The 18,643-nt window shown below is 41.3% G+C and overlaps 1 protein-coding gene across 4 annotated transcripts in view; it reads right to left on the bottom strand.

Annotated features, from left to right (window-relative positions):
* Positions 1–18,643, bottom strand: part of LOC6494740 (glutamate receptor ionotropic, kainate 2) — a 374,202-nt gene that overhangs the window by 321,181 nt on the left and 34,378 nt on the right. For all 4 annotated transcript variants that reach the window (XM_032452180.2, XM_032452178.2, XM_032452179.2 and 1 more), the window contains 3 exons: positions 15,248–15,414; positions 14,953–15,189; positions 14,741–14,893 (listed from right to left, as the gene is read on the bottom strand). In XM_032452180.2, the coding sequence (XP_032308071.1) occupies positions 14,741–14,893; positions 14,953–15,189; positions 15,248–15,414 (557 nt within the window). The remainder of the gene's footprint in view (positions 1–14,740; positions 14,894–14,952; positions 15,190–15,247; positions 15,415–18,643) is intronic.

Genomic DNA, 18,643 nt, shown 5'->3' with positions numbered 1-18,643 from the left:
ATGGTCACTTGTGGATATTTGATGGGCAATCAATTGCACCCTTTTTTCCAAAAAATATCATTTCACCCGACCCAACTTCTCGTAGCTCCGGCAGCTGCGTTTGTTTTAGGATAAATTGACCAATTGAAAGATTGAAATCGAAATTGAACCTCGTCTATATAATTCGGCCGCTATCAATAGTCTGATAGCGTTAAAGGCGGGTTATGGTGTCCCTTATTCTTTAAAATTTTCAAAATTTGATACTTATTTGCGCGGCTCATTCTTATTTTTTTCGTTTTGGTTAACTGAAACCCCCTGAACTATTCAGAATTCCTATATACCCCGTCTCAAAATTAATTTTTTTACTTTTTGATAGGCAAATGTCAAAGGTTATTCACTTGCTGTAAAGCGATAAAAATGCATGTTTCTACTACCGGAATAACATAAATTTATATCGGTACAATTATTGGAGAAAACTAATACTTTAAGACTGTTAAGTTATTATTAATGTCGGGTAATAATAATTAATTGTCGGGTAAAAATAATTTATTAAATTCGTTTATGTTTTTTTTATTTTTATGTATCTATTTGCGTCGCCCGCTCTCGTGCATTCGATCAGTCGCCTGCATCTGTCGTCATACGCGTTGTCTCGCTCTCTCGCGGTATCTCTGGGTCTCTCCGCAGCATCAAGCGTTGAGTCGAGCTCCCGCTTCACTCACTTCTTAGATCGGTCTTCAACCCCAAGCAGCTCACATATGTAATTTGTATATATAAACCAAATCAAGTTAAAAAAAAGAAAGAAAAACTAACTTCGGGCGGTGCCGAAGTTGATATACCCTTGCAGTTAAGGTTGTGCCATTTCCGATCGTTCAGATATAAGGCGTCTATTGGATATAGTCGGCCGATCCTTATGAAATTTGGCAGAACATTAGATTTCCCAAAATGGAATCTGTACCAAGTCCCATCTTTCTAATTTAAAAAACAAAAAAGTTATGCCAATTCCGATCGTTCTATGACAGCTATAAGATATAGTAGGTCGATCATTATGAAATTTTGTACATAAGACATTTTGGCAAATATAACATGTGTGGAAAGTCCCAACTCTCTAAATTAAAAAACACGAAATTAATGGCATTTCCGATCAATCTATGTGCATATATTGATCGGATATGTGCAAAGTTTTCACTCTATTGCTCTAAAACTGAAAAACTATGCGTAGCTTGCGTAGAAACGGCCAGACAAACAGACAGACATGCTCATATCGACTCAGGAGGTGATCATGATCAAGAATATGTATATTTATAGGGTCGGAGATGTCTCCTTCACTGCGTTGCACACTTTTGACCAATACCTTCTGCAATGGTATAAAATTAAATTGTGTTCATACAAATCTAACAGAGCTTGTTTTTATTAAAGCCTAGATTTAGAACATTTCGTAAAGCTCTCGAAAACGCTCGGTAACTCAACAATTAATTTACTGGCAAATACACCTGGAAGAACAGAGTTTTTCATAGGCATTACTCTACGAGCGTGCTTATTAACAATTGTTTGTCCTCAGTTTTCACTTGTCCCAAATACTCTTGAGTTAAGCCTACGGCCTTTTCATAAGCTCATAAGCTCATAAAAACCCTTTTCCAGAAAATTTGCAACATCTTTCGGCTTGACAATAATTTTTTTTGTAACCCAAGGATAGCGGCAATATATTAAGAAAAAGAACAAAATTTTTACACAAGAAATTTGAATACACAAGAAAAGAATTGAAATTTTTGCCTCTTATTCGTGTTTTTTGGATTTTGACGCCAGTTTTTCGGTACATGCTACATATTGTCCCATTATGTCTCATTAATACTAAATAAAACAAGACAAATTTCATTAAAAAATTATGAAAATGTTTGAAGTTATAACGCTTTTCCCAAAAAAAATCAATTCAAAAATTCAACCTTGCGAGCGCTCCGGAGTAACAGTGTGCATAAGAATAAGAGCATATTCCTTTCTTCTGACCAAAATTCTGTCATTCATGCCACATATCAATGTTGTCTCATTGATATTCCCTTGCAGTTAGGTATCAGCTTATATTATTATATAGATATCGGATCGTATATTGGTGGCCGACCTTATGAGAATTTCACCATCAATTCAATTTTCTAATAAAAATGTTGGAAACAGCCCCAAGCATCTTTAAAAATAGCAAGGCTGTGCCATTTCCGATCGTTAAGTTATATTGCAGCTTTAGGATATAGTCGGCAGATCTTTATGAAATTTGGAAAATAAGATTATGTTCAGTTACCAAGCGTTTTCGTGAGCTTTATTTTTTTGTTCTAAATATTGGCCTTAATAAAAACAAGCACAGTTCAATTTATAGATATTAATTCAATTTATTTAATTATTTTGGGGTTTCTACAAATGATATATGTATGTACATATGTGACTGCGAAGGGTTTAAGACCGAAGGGTAAAGACGCGGGAGCGCGGCTCAATGCTTGATCCTGCGAAGCCACCGAGAGATCCCGCGAGAGAGTGAGACAAACGCTAGCGCGTTACTTTTACATCCATCTGGACCAGAAACACTGCTGAAGAAAGACGACGCTTTGCGAAGCATCTAGCCGATTTATGTTGAGTTTTGTGAGGTCTGGCTCACTGAAACTAGAAGGAGGCCCTCCGTGCAGAAAATGTTTAGGAGTCAGGACATCCAGATCAGCAGAATTCTCAGAGAGAGGGACTAATGGCCTCGAATTAATCACTGCAGCACTTTTGTACACTCGTGTAAGCGTCTGCAAATCGTCGGCCTTTAGTACAGCCGAGCCCACGACCCTGCAAAAATGTAAAGTAAACCCTGTAAAAATGATACAGCAGCTTGCCACAAGCCGTTAAAGTGGGGAGAATGGGGAGGGATAAACTTCCATTCAATGGACTCTGGAAGGCAAAAATCCAAGACAGCTCTCGTCGCTCGTCGCTAAGAAATAGTCTCTTTAATTCGCTCAACTGATTTTTGGCTCCAACGAAATTAGTGGCTGTGTCGGACCAGATCTGTCCAGGCTTCTTCCTGATCGAAATAAACCTCTAAATGGACGGCCTTTGTCGTGAAACAAATGAAACCGCTGATGTAACATTTTATGGGAGCCTTGTTGCGAACCTCAGACTTATAGAAGAAAAGACCGCAAAAATCAATGCCGGTTACATTGAAGACCTTCCACACTCTCCTTCGGAAGATCGTGTTCCAACATGTTCCAACAAACGAGGTTTCGTCCGAAAGCCTCTCACACATTTATTTGTCGCCTTGAGCACAGTTTTTCTCCCCCAATCGGCCAATACTGAGATCGTAGCTTCGCCAATAACGATCGAGGTCAGCGTGCAGGTTGTGCTCATGAAAGCTAATTATTACGCTTCGCGTTACCGGATGGCTCCTGATCAGCTGATCAGTGGCTGATCAGTGGAAGGATCCCAAGCCAATTCTAACGTTTTCGTAAAGTTGCTACCATCATCATAAGTTAGATAAGACTCCCGATCCTCTTTGGGCACGCAGTTCAATATACTAGGGATATTGAAGTACCACTTCCGCAGCTGAAATTCGCCCTTGAATAGAAGCGCTGAAATCTGCCCTAAAATGCCAACAACCTCCTCCTTGGAGCTGCCACCAGAAATAAGATCATCTCGAAGCAAGATTTCGGATCCCACTGGAAAGTCTTCAACCTCGTCCTTAGCCAATTCGTGCATCGCTCACACAGATAGATTGAACGCCAGCTTTGTTCCATATGGAATAGTGTCCAATTTATAGGTTTGTAGCTCCTCCAGAGGGGAATACGACGCCATCCTCACACAACGGTACATCTTACAAATGTCGCCAGTCAGCGCTACCGGATGCGAACGAAACAGGATGTAAAAAAGCTTAGGTTGGATGAGCGGCCCAGCCATTAAGATATCATTCAGAGAATAAACGGAGCTGGTAACAGCGGAACCGTCGAACACCACTCTAAGTTTCGTCGTGGTGCTGTCCTCCTTTAGCACACAGTGATGTGGCAAAAAATATTTGAAATTTCGATGCAACTCCGGCGGAACCAGGGATATATGACCTAGGTTAAGATACTCCTTACTTTAAAGGCCCCATTGGGCAGATCAGTCCCGACCGCTCAGCAGCCAAGAGAACCTTGCCATTGTCGGGACCTCCGCCTCCACAAAAAACAACCGAACCGAGTCGAGTTTTTTGGATTGAGGGCAAACCGGGAGACAAATGAATTTGCCCCACACAAAGCAGCTCGTAAAATAATCCAGCTCCAATTAGCAAATCAACTCGCTGCGGCTGGTGAAAATTAGGATCTGCCACCTTTACATTGGCGGGAATTTTCCAAGAGCTGACGTCCAATGCAAAATTGGGCTGAAGGTCAGTGATGTTGCAGGCTACGATCGCAGTTACTTGCGCCGAGTAGTCAGAGCATCGGTAGAAAACCCTGCGTTACCTATACCGGATACAGACTTTATCTTCCCCAGCTGCACTTGTTCGCCAGCCTTGAGGTAGCTAGATGCCCCTGCGAACCAGAATAGAGCAGCACTGAGCAGGGCAAGAGAACTCCGGAGCGGTTCCTGACCAGAATATTGGCAGTGGCTAGCAGCACCACATCACCAAAACGATCCTTGGCGATAAGAAAATTGACGGGAGCGGACGGTGACCGAGAAACAGCGTCGCTAGATGCGAAAACATCGGGAGAGGGGTGTTGGCCTTGAGCTGGCGAATAGTCACAAAAATGCAGCAAACTATGATGCCTGCGTCCACAAGCACGGCAGCTTGACGAATTGCAATGCCGAAATAGGTGCCCAGATCCAAGGCACTTACGGCATAAATCCAATCGCCTAACTTCGCCTAAACGATCCTCAGATAGGAGTTTATTATGTGAGAATAGCCATCACAAATCATGCCTGCGGAAGAGGGCGTACACAAGTGCAGAGTTATCTGGATAAAAAGGTCTACGCCGTCCTACCGCAAGGCTTGGTATCGCCGAAAAATCCATGCTCTCCAAAGTCCGGTATCTCTGCTTAAGAAAAGACTTAAGATAGACTCCCACGTTGGAATGGAATCCAAGGAATCCGAGCCAGCTTGAATTTCCTTCCCTTTAGACTGCGTCGCATCATCAACCTTCTGCAACAGCACTTGGATTATGGTGCAGCAAGCTATCTTCTTCGTTGTCGACCTGGAACCAGCCATAAAAAACGATGGACACACCGATGACAGATTTCAAGTGGTATGAGCAGAATTCTTTTCGTTTCTGAGCGAAGAATCGCAATCGACTTTAGCATCAACACAAAAACCCGCGATCGCACCTCCGTTTGTAATACCACCAGTATAAATTCGAAAGTTTGACGGAGACTACCGACATTGGCTACGATTCTACGAAATTTGTACGGAATGCATCCACATTTGAAGAATCATGTAACAGGTGAAGCGAAGAACCTAATCTCAAAATCAATTGGTGGACAGACCAGTTACCAAGATGCCTGGCAATGACTAAATCATCGAATCGATACCAAAATGAACGGCTGTTGATTAAATCCGCGATCCAAGAGCTTTTCGGACACCCCAGAACAAAAGGATCAGCGGACTAGCTGCGCAGCTTACATGATACCGTGCTCCGAACGGACGCCACTCTCAACGCACTTAAAGTGTCAACAGACAACTGGGAGCCAATCTTGATACACTTAGGAATACTTTCCTTCCAGGAGAGGCACAATCGAAAACGGATTCATTTTCGCAACAAAAAATTTATTTTAGGTCGTTTATTTATTGTCAGCTCACGACCCACTGAGCAACTTCTATATAACGGAGTAAATTATGTATGAGCGATTGTAGCACTCTGCAAACAGCGTATGTATGTACATATGTATGTCAACAGATGCTAATATTACGCACACAAATCACAAACCGAATAATGTTTTTTAATGTTTTAAATTAATTTAATTTGTTTATTTGTTATGTTTATATATTTTAAGCCGCGCAGCTCAAATTTTTTAATGGAAAATAATTTAACAAATTATTAATTTAACAAATTATTTTCCTAAGCACAATCACGTGGGGGTTCACCAAATGTTCAGTTACCGAGCGTTTTCTTGAGCTTTATTTTTGTGTTCTAAATATTGGCCTTAATAAAAACGAGCACAGTTCGATTTATAGGTATTAATACAATTTATTTAATTGTTTTGGCGTTTCTACAAATGATATAACCCTAGCGCATGACGGCAGATGCAGATGGCCGATCGAGTGCACGAGAGCGAGAATAGAGCCGGCGACGCGAACATTAATATAAAAGAAAGTGACGTCACGAGTTTAATAAATTTTTGCCGGCGAAAATTCTTTCCGACGGCTACTTGATCCAACACAGTATTTTGCCCAAAATGGAATCAGTCCCCATCTTCCCCATCTTTCTAACTTAAAAAACATCAAACTTAAGAACTCATGCCAATTCCGATCGTTCTATGACAGCGATAGGTTATAGATCCTTATGAAATTTTGTCCATAAGATACTTTGGCCAAATATAACACGTGTGGAAAGTCGCAACCCTCTAACTTTAAAAACAACAAAGTTATGGCATTTCCGATCAATCAGTTATATGGCAGCTATAGGATGTAGACCGATCCCGGCCGTTCGCTATATACTGCCTACAAAAGAAGGATGTGTGAAGGATGAGGACAGACGCACATGCTTATATCGACTCAGGAGGTGATCCTTATCAAGAATATGTATACTTTATAGGGCCAAAAATTATAATACCCTCTGCAAGGGTATAAAAATGTAACTACTGTACAAAATGAGAAAACATTAAATGTCTATTTGACTAACCTTTAGAAGGAAGTCGTAATTTTCTGCCTTCTTCTGTTTCTAATCTCTCTCGTCGCCTCTTCTCGATACCAGCAAGTTTTATATCTTTTGCAGGTAACATTGCACGTAGACGTTCTTTAATCTTCTGTCTTAAAAGAAATTCGCGGTCTTCAGGAATGGTAATCAAAGTCATTTCATCTTTGTATGACACATAAAAGAGATCGTTTAATTTGAAAAGAAGAAGCCTTCCATTCCTTTCTTGCAGTTTATAGACAAATACCTCTCCACTTGTTGGACCCTAAGGGGGGTGTTAGGCTGGATACCAAGAAGGCGACATGAGTAAGCGCTTCTGCCAAGGAGATCGCACCGAGTGCGAAGCGGCAGAGGTCAAGCGGCAGGGAGGCAAAGAGAGGCCAAGGAGATCGATCATGGTTGATCGAATGCACGAGAGCGGGCGTTCGCTGTCAGCTGGATTTCATGACATCTTGAAAGATGTCCTTCTTGAAACACAGTCCTTACATCTTGAAACATCTTGAATCTTACATCTTTAACATCTTGAAACACAGTCCTTAGCAGCGCCAACCGATATAATCGCTAAGAAATAGCCCTTTTTTTCGCTCAAATGATTTTTGGCTCCAACGACATTGGTAGAGTTGTCAGATCAGATCTTTCGAGATTGCTTCCTGATAGAAATGAATCTTCTCACTGTTTGCAGAAAGGCACCGGTGGAAATATCCCTCACAAGCTCTAAGACGTCATGTAACAGATGACTTATGAAAGAAAGAATCCCAAAAATTAATGCCGGTTACATCGAAGACGTGATAAGTTTGCACTGTATCCTTCGGAAGATCGCCAATTACATTATCCAACAAACGAGGCTTCGTCCGAAAACATCTCAAGCATTTATTCGTTACCTTGAGCGCAGACTATTTCCGACCGATCGGCCAAAACTGAGAACGTATCATAGCCAATAACGACCGAGGTCCAGCGTGTCTGTTCTGCTCCTGAAAACTAACGATTATGCTTCGCGTTACCGTCAAAATTACTGGGTGACGATCACCGTAATCTAAGGACGAGTTCTTGAGTCGCCTGTCTACTCGAAGCAAACTGATCAAAAAAGGGGATAATGAAGCCAGCATTGGATGAGGCCACCATTCCCCTTGTTTGCAACGTCCTTATTTCCTCAAATGAGCGCACTGAAAAGGCCACAAAAGCATGCGAATGCCCGCCTTGAGATCATTAACAGTAATTCCTTTATCTCGTGCAGTCTGTCAATTTTGTAAATATATGCAAAGACTTGATGAGCAGCTGGAAATGAGTTAGAGTATTATGTATATGGCGATTTCACCAAAAAAATTGAAAGGCGACGTTTTAAAACTGGCTTCTCGAGTTGGCGACGAAAACGTTAAACGTGATTTACGAGTCGCGCCAACAAAAATACTTCCTTTTTTAAGCACCTAGACTGGCTGTCAGCCAACGAGAACTACAGGAGGAATAACGCGTGAGACCTCACGTGCCGTCGATCAAACCACCATAAGAAACTTAATCGACATCCCCTCTTTTGAGGAGCGGGATACGCAAACCCCGGAACCAGAGGGTTTCTTTCATATCTACGCGGATTGACCAAAGCTCAACAGACAAGTGGGAGGTGGTTCTTTTGTGAACGCCTGTGTCTTAATGAGTCATTCAGACTCCCTGACCACTGCAGTGTCTTCCAGGTTGAAGTAATAGCCATTAAAGAATCGCTTAAGTCCCCAGCATCAGGAAACCGTGTGTATCTTTTCTGACAGTTAAGCGGCACTTGACGGTTTCTCATCCAACTCTAGAACAGTCAATGATTGTCGCAGATATCTTAATGAGATGGCGAAGCTGTATGTCATTCACCTCATATGGGTACCCGGACATAGGGACCACGCGAGAAATTGCGCCGCGTCCATCCCTCTCTGGAACTAGTAGGCATCCCCTTAGCTACTTGCAGGCTCAAATGTAGGGAGTTTTTCTACCTGGCAGCTGTTAGAAAATGGAGGAATCTCCGGACCTGTAGAACCCCGCGTTTAACTCGCTGGCCCAGTCGCTGTGGGATAAGATCGGCGAGAAGTATCGCCCTAAACTGGACAGATTGTAGCCTGACGGTAATTACAATTACCGGGCACTGACTGATAGGCGCACTCGCAGCACGTCTGTCAGTAACCCACAATGACTACTGCAGGAGCTGCAGGGTTGAGGAGGAAGAGGAAACAGTTGGGCGTAGCAGACTAAAACTCTTTGGATCCGCTGAACTGACGGACCTCAGCGATCCCACAGAGATCTATCCGCGCGGCCTTCATCAGAAAAGCTGGTTGGGACTATGAGCAGCCTCAGAAAGGATAGGCATATAGACACTTCAGGCAGACGGGAAGAAGCTATACTCAGCTAGTGGCTTAAGAGGATGTGGGGGTCCTTAGTCTATCAGATCGCCGCCTTAACCTAACCAAACCTAACCTAACCTAAGCGCCTAGACTGAGAACCTCTGCTATCATTTTCCCCAATAACTCAGCTCCAGCCAGCTCTAACTTCAGCACAGTTAATGTCTTAAGAGGCGATACACGAGACTTCGCACATAGAAGTTAGCTCAAAGCCCCTGCCGACTTAGAAACTACGTAGACACACGTAATGCTAGCGTTACAGAAGCCACGAAGTTCCCCGAAAGCTCCAGAAGTAAGCGCCAGCCGAGGAAATACAGCACGTTGGATGTGATTAAAGCTCTGGCAAATCTCCTGCCACTTCGTGTAAAAAACCTGAGGCAAGCTTTCATCCAAAGAAAGAACCAGGGATATATGACCTAGGTTAAGATACTCCTTTATAAAGGCCGCATACTGAGCGCGCAGTTCGGGCTGATAAGACAGGTTCCTCTTCAACGTCTGGAACGGACATATGATTAATTGGCAACCTGACGGTATAATTCTTTCTTTGACGCCATTACAGTCGGATCGGTGCAGGTTTCAACTTGCCAGAACTGTCGAAGGAGTTGATCGAACCGCTCATCTAAAGGGCCTTTTGGGCATATTAGTCCAGACCGCTCACCTGCCATGAGAACCTTACCATTGTCAGGGCCTCCGCCTCCACAAACAACACATCCAAGCCGAGTTTTCTGGATTGAGGGAAAACCAGGAAATAAATGAATTTGCCCCACACAAAGCAGCTCGTAAAATAATCCAGCTCCAATTAGAAAATCAACACACCAGTAAAGACTGGTAAAAATGAGGATCCGCATTACATTGGCGGGAATCTTCCAAGAGCTGATGTCCAATGCAAAATTGGGTGATGTTGGAGGCTACGATCGCAGTTAATTGAGTATTGGGATTGCAAGCAGACTTGCATATATAACCCATCTGTAGAGAACCTTTCGCAACATATACGGGATATTCACACCGGAGACCTGATCTTCCGCAGCTGAATCTGGTTCTGGTATAACTCCAGAGCGGTTCCGGACTAGAATATTGGCAGTAGCTAGTAGCACCTCATCACCGAAACTATCCTTTGCGACAAAAGAAATGACGGCAGTGGCCGCTGAACGAGAAGCAAAGTCATTGAATGCGGAAACCTCGAGAGACGGGTGAAATAACATGAAACGTTTCACATATCCATCTTTTAATTGAATGCAGTATCGCTCGAGTTGGATCGCTCGAACTACCAAGCTGAACGGACGTGCTTTGCCCGAGTTCCGGGAAAACTGCAACACAATAGTTGCAATAAAAACACAAAAAAAAAAAAAAAATCTGGGGTAACCCAATATAAGCGAAAAGACGCTTAACCACAATTTATTAAAAGCAATAGACAAGCTTTTTCTAACTGTTCTGATGTGCTAAAAAAAAACTAGTGCATTGTTTTAAATAAATAAGTGCCACGCAATGAGCTCATTGAGCTCATTGAGCAACGATCAAAAGAACGAGCGTAGAAGCTCAGTGAACTATAAAACGGCTTCTACTCTTACTTTTCAACCCGCGATATCGAAATGAAAAAATCGGCGATAAAGAGCAGCCCGGCTTTACTCACCGCTGAAAGCCATAGGGCACGGTCTTGTTCACCCACTCTGCTCACTCTGACTCCCCCGTCATGGATGACTCGCAATGCAATTTCTGCAACCACAGCGACAACCACTGCAACTCAAAATACCGCGACAACAACTGAAAGCTGCGAGGTCCTCATTCGGTCCCCTAAACACCACCAACGGCTTCTCCTATGCCGATGCTCTACGATCTGGAATGAAAAATCCAAATCTGCCTAACTCACAAAGCGCTCAACAGGCCCCAGAACAGCCACATAGCAAAACAAAAACTATGGTGCTTACCCTCCAACAAAGTATGATGACTTACTGACCAAAGTATGATGATTTACATGAATGTCATTCATGCAAACGACCATGCAAACACTTTTTCAAACCTAAAACATTGTAATACAGCTGCTCGTAGCACAACAGTCTAAATAATCTATGCAGACTCTACGAATATCAATGTGGAAAGTCTATGGTGCCTCACGGCATAAACTAGAATTGTCACGATTCTTGATCGATAACCATATTGACGTTATGCTACTGGTGGAAACGCATCTTACAAGCAAATAAAACTTTCAAATAAGAGGCTATACAATCTACCGCACAGATCATCCAGATGGGAAAGCCCACGGCGGAACTGGAGTTCTAATTAGAGAACGTGTAAAACACAATTTTCACAAAAGGTTTGCAACAAAGTTCTTGAAGGCCACATCGATACAAATTCAGTCAAGAAACGGAAGCCTTTCAATCGCTTCCGTTTACTGGCCAACCGACCCACGCAAGCTCAACCCCTTATTGATTTTGCGGTGACAAAAAACATACCTTGTAATCTAATAAGTGCCAAAGCAGTCTCGGACTTCAGACTTCGTCAGACCACTCGCTTGTGCTTTTATCGCTTCTTCAAATCCCAAAAATAACTGAACACCCCCTCAGCCTGACATCGCCAAAAACGAACTGGCTTAAATACAAAAAGTACAGGAGTGCCCACATAGAACTCGCCCCGGAGTTTAAAATGGAATCGAACATCGATTACACCACGAGCGCCCTGGAAGAAGTACTCGTGGCGGCAGCCGAAATCTCTACTCCTCAAGGGAAGGAAGTACACCGAAACAAATACCACAAATCTAATCAGCAAATTGAACAACTCGTGCGAGAAAAGAGGCGCACGCATCGTGATTGGCAAAACAGCAGATCACCAGCTTCAAAACAACGCCTTAAGGAAGCAACACGATCACTCGACTAGGCTCTTCACCATCAGGAAGAAAACGCACAGCTGAGTCCCGAATCCCGAATCCTTCACCAACAAGCACAAAATATCCTCTGTGGAAGGCCCACCCAAATCTCAGCCCCAATCGAAACGACCCCCCCCCCCCCCCGATTAGAAACTCTTCGGAATACTGGGCTCGCAGCGACGAAGACCGAGCTGAAACATTCTCTACACATCTCGAAAGTGTCTTACAGCCAAACCCTGCCTCAAATTCATTCCTTCTACCAGTCATTCAGCCAGAGGGTACCCCTTAGTCAACTGCACCTTCATTCCGGCCGAACGAAATCGAAAGAGTCATAAGAGGGCTAAAACAAAAAAAGGCTCCTGGTGGGGATCTACTGACGCCAAAGATGCTGATCGAACTTCCAAAATGTGCTATAGAGGTCGTCTGCAAATTTTTTAATGGGATCGATAATCTTGGCTATATACCATATCTTGGTATAATGATACCAAAGCCTGGAAAAGACAACACAACTCCGTCATCGTACAGACCAATAAGGCTTCTATATTGTTTGTCTAAATTGTGTGAAAAATGCTTGTTAACTCGAATAATACCACATCTGGAAGCTTGCAAAATTATCCCGGAACACCAATTTGGCTTCCGAAGAAACCATGGAGCAAGTGAACAGATTAACTTCCGAAATACGCTCAGCCTTCGAACAGTGAGAATACTGTGGCGCTATTTTTCTCGATGTATCTCAAGCTTTCGACCGAGTTTGGCTTAATGAACTCATGCACAAAATTAAAACGTATTTGCCAACATACACCCACAAGCTACTGGAATCATACCTCTACAATAGGGTATTCTCAGTGAGATGCAACGTAGCTACATATGGCGACTACATCATCGAAGCTGGAGTTTTACAAGAAGCGCACTCAGCCCGTGTCTATATGCTTTGTATACTGCGGATATTCCCACAAACGTACAACTAACAACGCCAACGTTCGGCGACGATACCGCTATCCTTAGTCGCTCCAGATGCCCAATGCAAGCAACAAACCAACTGGCTAATTATCTAATAGTAGTGGAAAGGTGGCTGTTCGATTAACGTTTACTCTTAATAGACAATCCCGCTTTCACTAAACGGTATGCAGATCCCCCATTGTACCTTGTACCTTGGCGTCCACCTTGATAGACGGCTAACCTGGCAGTACATCGAATGCAAAAGGTGCAACTGAAACTAAAAGGCAGCAGCCTCCACTGGATCATAAACTCAAGATCGCCACTGTGCCTGGACTACAAGCTACTACTCTACAATTCAGTCCTAAAGCCAATCTGGACGCATGGCTCCCAGCTGTGGGCAAACGCGAGCAGCAGCAACATTGACATCATACAGCACGCACAGTCAAAAAACTTGAGAATTATCACCTTGGTATCATCCGCCGGGATCTGGGCATCCTCGCAGTGAAAGACGAAATTCAGAAGCAAAAAGAGTTCTACAAAGAAAAACTGTCTTTGCACGAAAATCCCCTCGCTTCGGGATTGACTCGGGTTTCTAACAGATCCCGCCTGCGACGCAACGACCTTTCAACCCAGCAATCGATTTTTAGAGCCGTCTAACTCTGTATCGGTCAACATGACTGTTAGTTAAGTTAAAAATATAGGATTTGATACACCTCTTATTAGTCTCCCAAAGAGAAGATTCAAGAAATAAAACCAACGTTTACAAAAAAAAAATTATATAAGTCGGATCTTGGATCAGTCGATTATATCTTATAGCTGGCATATCAGAAATGCTATAACGTTGTTGTTTTTTAAGATTGATGGTTAAGTTAAATAGATTGGACTTTTTACGGATTCCATTTTGGCCAAACTTATCCGATCTGCAAAATTTTATAAGGATTGGACGGCTATATTCTATAGCTGTCATATATCTGAATGACCGGAATTTGCATAACTTCGTTTTTTATACCCTTGCAGAGGGTATTATAATTTTGGTCAAAAGTGTGCAACGCAGTGAAGGAGACATCTCCGACCCTATAAAGTATATATATTCTTGATCAGGATCACCTCCTGAGTCGATATGAGCATGTCCGTCTGTCCGTCTGTCTGTCTGTCTGTCTGTTTCTACGCAAACTAGTCTCTCAGTTTTAAAGCTATCGAGTTGAAACTTTGCACACACCCTTCCTTCTATTGCAGGCAGTACATAAATCGGAACGGCCGGGATCGGTCGACTATATCCTATAGCTGCCATATAACTGATTGATCGGAAATGCCATAACTTCGTTGTTTTTTAAGTTAGAAAGGGGGGACTTTCTATGGATTCTAATTTGGGCCAACCTATCCGATCTGCCAAATTTCATAAGGATCGGCCGACTATATACGATCCGCTATATATCTAATAATATAAGATGCGTGGCGCCACCTAGCGGACTGCAACTCAACTGCAAGGGTATATAAACTTCGGCTCCGCCCGAAGTTAGCTTTCCTTTCTTGTTTTAAGCTAGATTGGGAAATTTTTATAAAGACTTTTTTCTGGAAAAACTTATTCGATGTTCCAAATTTAATAAGGATCGAGCGAGTATATTTGATCAAAGCTAAAACATGTTTGTTTTAAATGAAAAATGTCGTTCGCCAATGACATTCAACCCCACCGATTTTTCCGATTTGAAATTTTATATTGCTAAATTGGTGATATTTATAAATATACTTACCGAATTTATGTAATTAATTAGACTGAGACCACCGTTCCAAGGGATTTCGTCTTCACAAGTCAAATTTGATATGAAAATAGTGTGTGATTGATCCAAGGTCTGTAATCCAATTGCAAAAATATACATTGAATCGAACATTAGTGCTGACTCTGACTAAAAATGTCATAAATTGATTAAAAAGTTTTGCGATAGATTCTTTTATTAACTGTTACCTCAATCATACCAATTTTATTTAAATTTAAAACTGCATTGTTATGATTATGAATATTCTGAGTATAGTAGGTAAGATCCTTTAAAATGTCTTTAACTACAACATCTCCTCTATTAACTAAACGAAACGATGTTATATTTACATAATTATACTTGAAATCTTCTAGGTCGAATGTTTCCAAATCAAAACTAGTAAACAAATAATGATATTTGTATTCATTCATTTTCTGTTGCAATATCTGTAAAGATTAATATTAATTAGGTACACAAAAATATATATTAAAACGATGTACATACTTTTTTTAACAAAATAGTTATTTTTTCTGAGTTTGTATCGATGATAATATTGTGTATTTCCTTTTCTTTAAAATCTTTTAATGTTGATAGGTAAGTCGCCAAAGATACTTGTCGCATGTGAATTTCAACTTGAATAGATCGCGTAAGCTGGTGCATGTCAACTATTCCTAATAAAATTAAAAAAATTGTAATAAATAGTATAAAAGTAGTATCATAGTATCACAGGTTGAATCAAAAAGTAATATCATTCGGTCTGAAATGTACGGTCTTTATACGGACAAATAATAAAACCTCTTGCCGATATTAAATATCGTTGACAAACATGAATTCCATGCCAGAAAAATTTGATATTAATTTTGGGGACCCAAAAACTTTACAGTCATATAGTTAGTTTAAATAAAATATCCCACCTACCATTTTGCGATTAAAATGGTACCATAGAAAAAGTAAATAGGATAAAATCAAACATCAGTACAATCAGAATCTGCGAAAAACCACAAGGAGTACCACAAGGAAGTGTGCATGGTTCCACACTTTTGTCGATGACACTATGATACTTTATCGATCGAATCGTTGCAACTTCATGTATCAGTCTACACCTCAAGGAAATTGAGAAATGATTGGCTTGATTAGTGATTAGCTGATTGGCTGAACATGTCACATTAGAATGTAACATTCACCTTTAAAATTAAATAAACTGACGCGCCTTCGCCAGTTAGTAACACCAAGTGTAGACAGGGCTTCCATTACCTGGTCTTGCCAACGCATTCGGGGAGTCCTCTCCTTCGTGTCCTGACATTAACGGCCTCAAGCACTGGACGCTGGAGCGTCCTTTTCCATATGGGCAATGTGATTTAGCCATCGAAATGTTTTAGATTTCATTCGACTGGCTACTACTGGCTACTATTACTTACAAAAAAAATACATTTCTATTAAAAAAACTTTATAAAAAGTAACGAAAAAATTTATTAATTTTAGAGACCACACATATGCAAAAAACCATAATCCTTATTTTTACCTTCAATTTGTGCATTTTTTCTTCATTTCTTTCATTAATTGCACAGCTTACAGTTTCCAATTATGTTTTTCCTCGACGAAAAACTTCAAATGTTCCGTTTGAAGCCGTTCACAAACGGTTACGCCCAGGTTTTTCACCTGGAGGAGGTCCTTTACGCAGGATATGGATTAAACAACGCTAAAGGACATCGGGAAGAACCAGTGCAGGAGCGGAACCCAGGAGATGGGTATCGCTAAAGGATCTCGGAAAGGAGATCAGGCTGCTTGGGGAGATGCTGGAAGATGGGAGAGGTCCATCCACCTGCCAATGAGGGACGTAATAGAGAGCATCCGTACACTCTACGAACGACTGGCCGCCCAGAAGGACGAACAAGGAGGCTAGGAACCGCAGAAAGCCCACCAGGCGTCCCAGACGTCCCTTTTATTGCGACCGGAGGTGGAACCCAGGAGGAAGGGTGTTGGACCAAATCCCTCGAACAACAAGAGGAGCAGCAGGGAGGGTTCGCAAGCGGCTACGCAAACGACGAACAGAACCAGACAGACAGGGCAGCCATGGAATCGGACTCTGGAACCCAGAGGATTAAGGACGCCACCGAGTGGTAGCTGGTAGGACCGAAAAAGGGGAAGAACCAGCGAAGACCTATCGAATCCGAAGCCGGACGACGGGTGAAGCAGGACGAAAAGCAGGAGCTAAGAAAGGTGGTTCCACAGATTAGGAGGACCCAGAAAGGAAAGCTCCTTCTCCAACTGAAAAAATCAGGAGAGGACCCATCTTTTTATAACTTTGGAAAATTCATAGGAATTCAATTTTACCCAAATTTCCAAATTTTATTTTGAATTATAGTAGTTACAGTAATTTTATTGGAGTATGTATTAAATATGAATCATGTCTTATATACATGAATTGGAGCACGACGAATTGAAGAACCTTATGTTTTAATTGGACAAATTTTAACAGTTGTTTATTTTTTATGCTATTCAATTAACCCATTAGTTAATAAATGATGAGAAAAAATTATAAAATTAATTACTTAATGAGCTTGAATAAGCATATGTTTTAAAATATAAGATAGAATTTTATTTTCTAGAAACTTTATTAAATTGAATTATATAACAAGAAAGGAAAGCTAACTTCGGGCGGAGCCGAAGTTGATATACCCTTGCAGTTAAGGGTGTGCCGTTATATGTGCAGGTGTGCAGTTATGATATTTAGCGGCTATCGGATATAGTCGGCCGATCCTTGTCAAATTTGGCAGAACATAAAGATTGCCCAAAATGGAATCCGTAGAAAGTCCCATCATTCTAGCTTAAAAGACACCAAAGTTATAGGATATAGTCGGCCGATCCTTATGAAATTCGGCAAATCAAATTATTTTGTCTAAAATAGAATCTGTACCATGTCCCATCTTAAATAACACCAAAGTTATGTCAATTCTTATCGTTCTATGACAGCTATAGGATATAGTCAGTCGATCCTTATGAAATTTTGTACATAACATATTTTAGCCAAACATGTGTGGAAAGTCTCAACCCTCTTAAATAAAAACACCAAAGGTAGGAACAGACAATCGGACAGACGGTCATGCTCATATCGACTCACGAGGTGATCCTGATCAAGAATATATACGAGGTGAGCCTGATCAAGAATATATATACTTTATAGGGTCGGAGATGTCTCCTTCACTGCGTTGCACACTTTTGACCAAAATTATAATACCCTCTGCAAGGGTAATGTTGGGACTTGTGCCAGCATCAAATATCATAATTATTAATAATTAGTTCTGTCAGTGTTACTAGCCTCAGCGGTCCAATAATTGCCCGTTATCAGCAGTTCTATATTTCTTGATTCTCCCAGATTCGCGTGCGATGTGTTGTTCTTTTGTAGCGCATGCACTTTGGGAGCTTTGGTGGAGCTTCTGCGCCAGCTCTTAGTTTTAGGCACTTGTTATTCGGCATTGTTTTGGATCGGCCGCGGTATTTATTTTGGGGTTAAATTGACCCATAATAAATATTGTAAATAGAAATTGAACCTTGTCTATTTAATTCGGCCGCTATCAAAACGCTGATAGCTCAACAGGTATAAAAATAACACTGTGCGACAAAAAAAAAAAAACGAAATACACTTGGGAAACGAGATAGTGTAGGTTGTTAATCTGGTCGAAGAGAACTCAAAAATATTTTTTTTATATTTTTGGAACCCTCCAATTTTTTTTTATTTAAAAAAAACCGTTTTTCGGGACTTTTTTGCGCTTAAAAATTCCTGAACGCGTTTTTTTCAACCGATTTCAAAATTTTCGGTGTTTTTCAATAGTTAAATGTTGTAGCTTTTGAAAAAAAAATATATCTTCGATTTTGTTGAACAAAAAGGACAAAATTTTT

This window comes from Drosophila ananassae (assembly GCF_017639315.1).
Source record: "Drosophila ananassae strain 14024-0371.13 chromosome 4 unlocalized genomic scaffold, ASM1763931v2 tig00000054, whole genome shotgun sequence".
Lineage (NCBI taxonomy): Eukaryota > Metazoa > Arthropoda > Insecta > Diptera > Drosophilidae > Drosophila > Drosophila ananassae.
The sequence above is the reverse complement of the archived record's forward strand: the minus strand, read 5'-3'. Positions and strand labels throughout refer to the sequence as shown.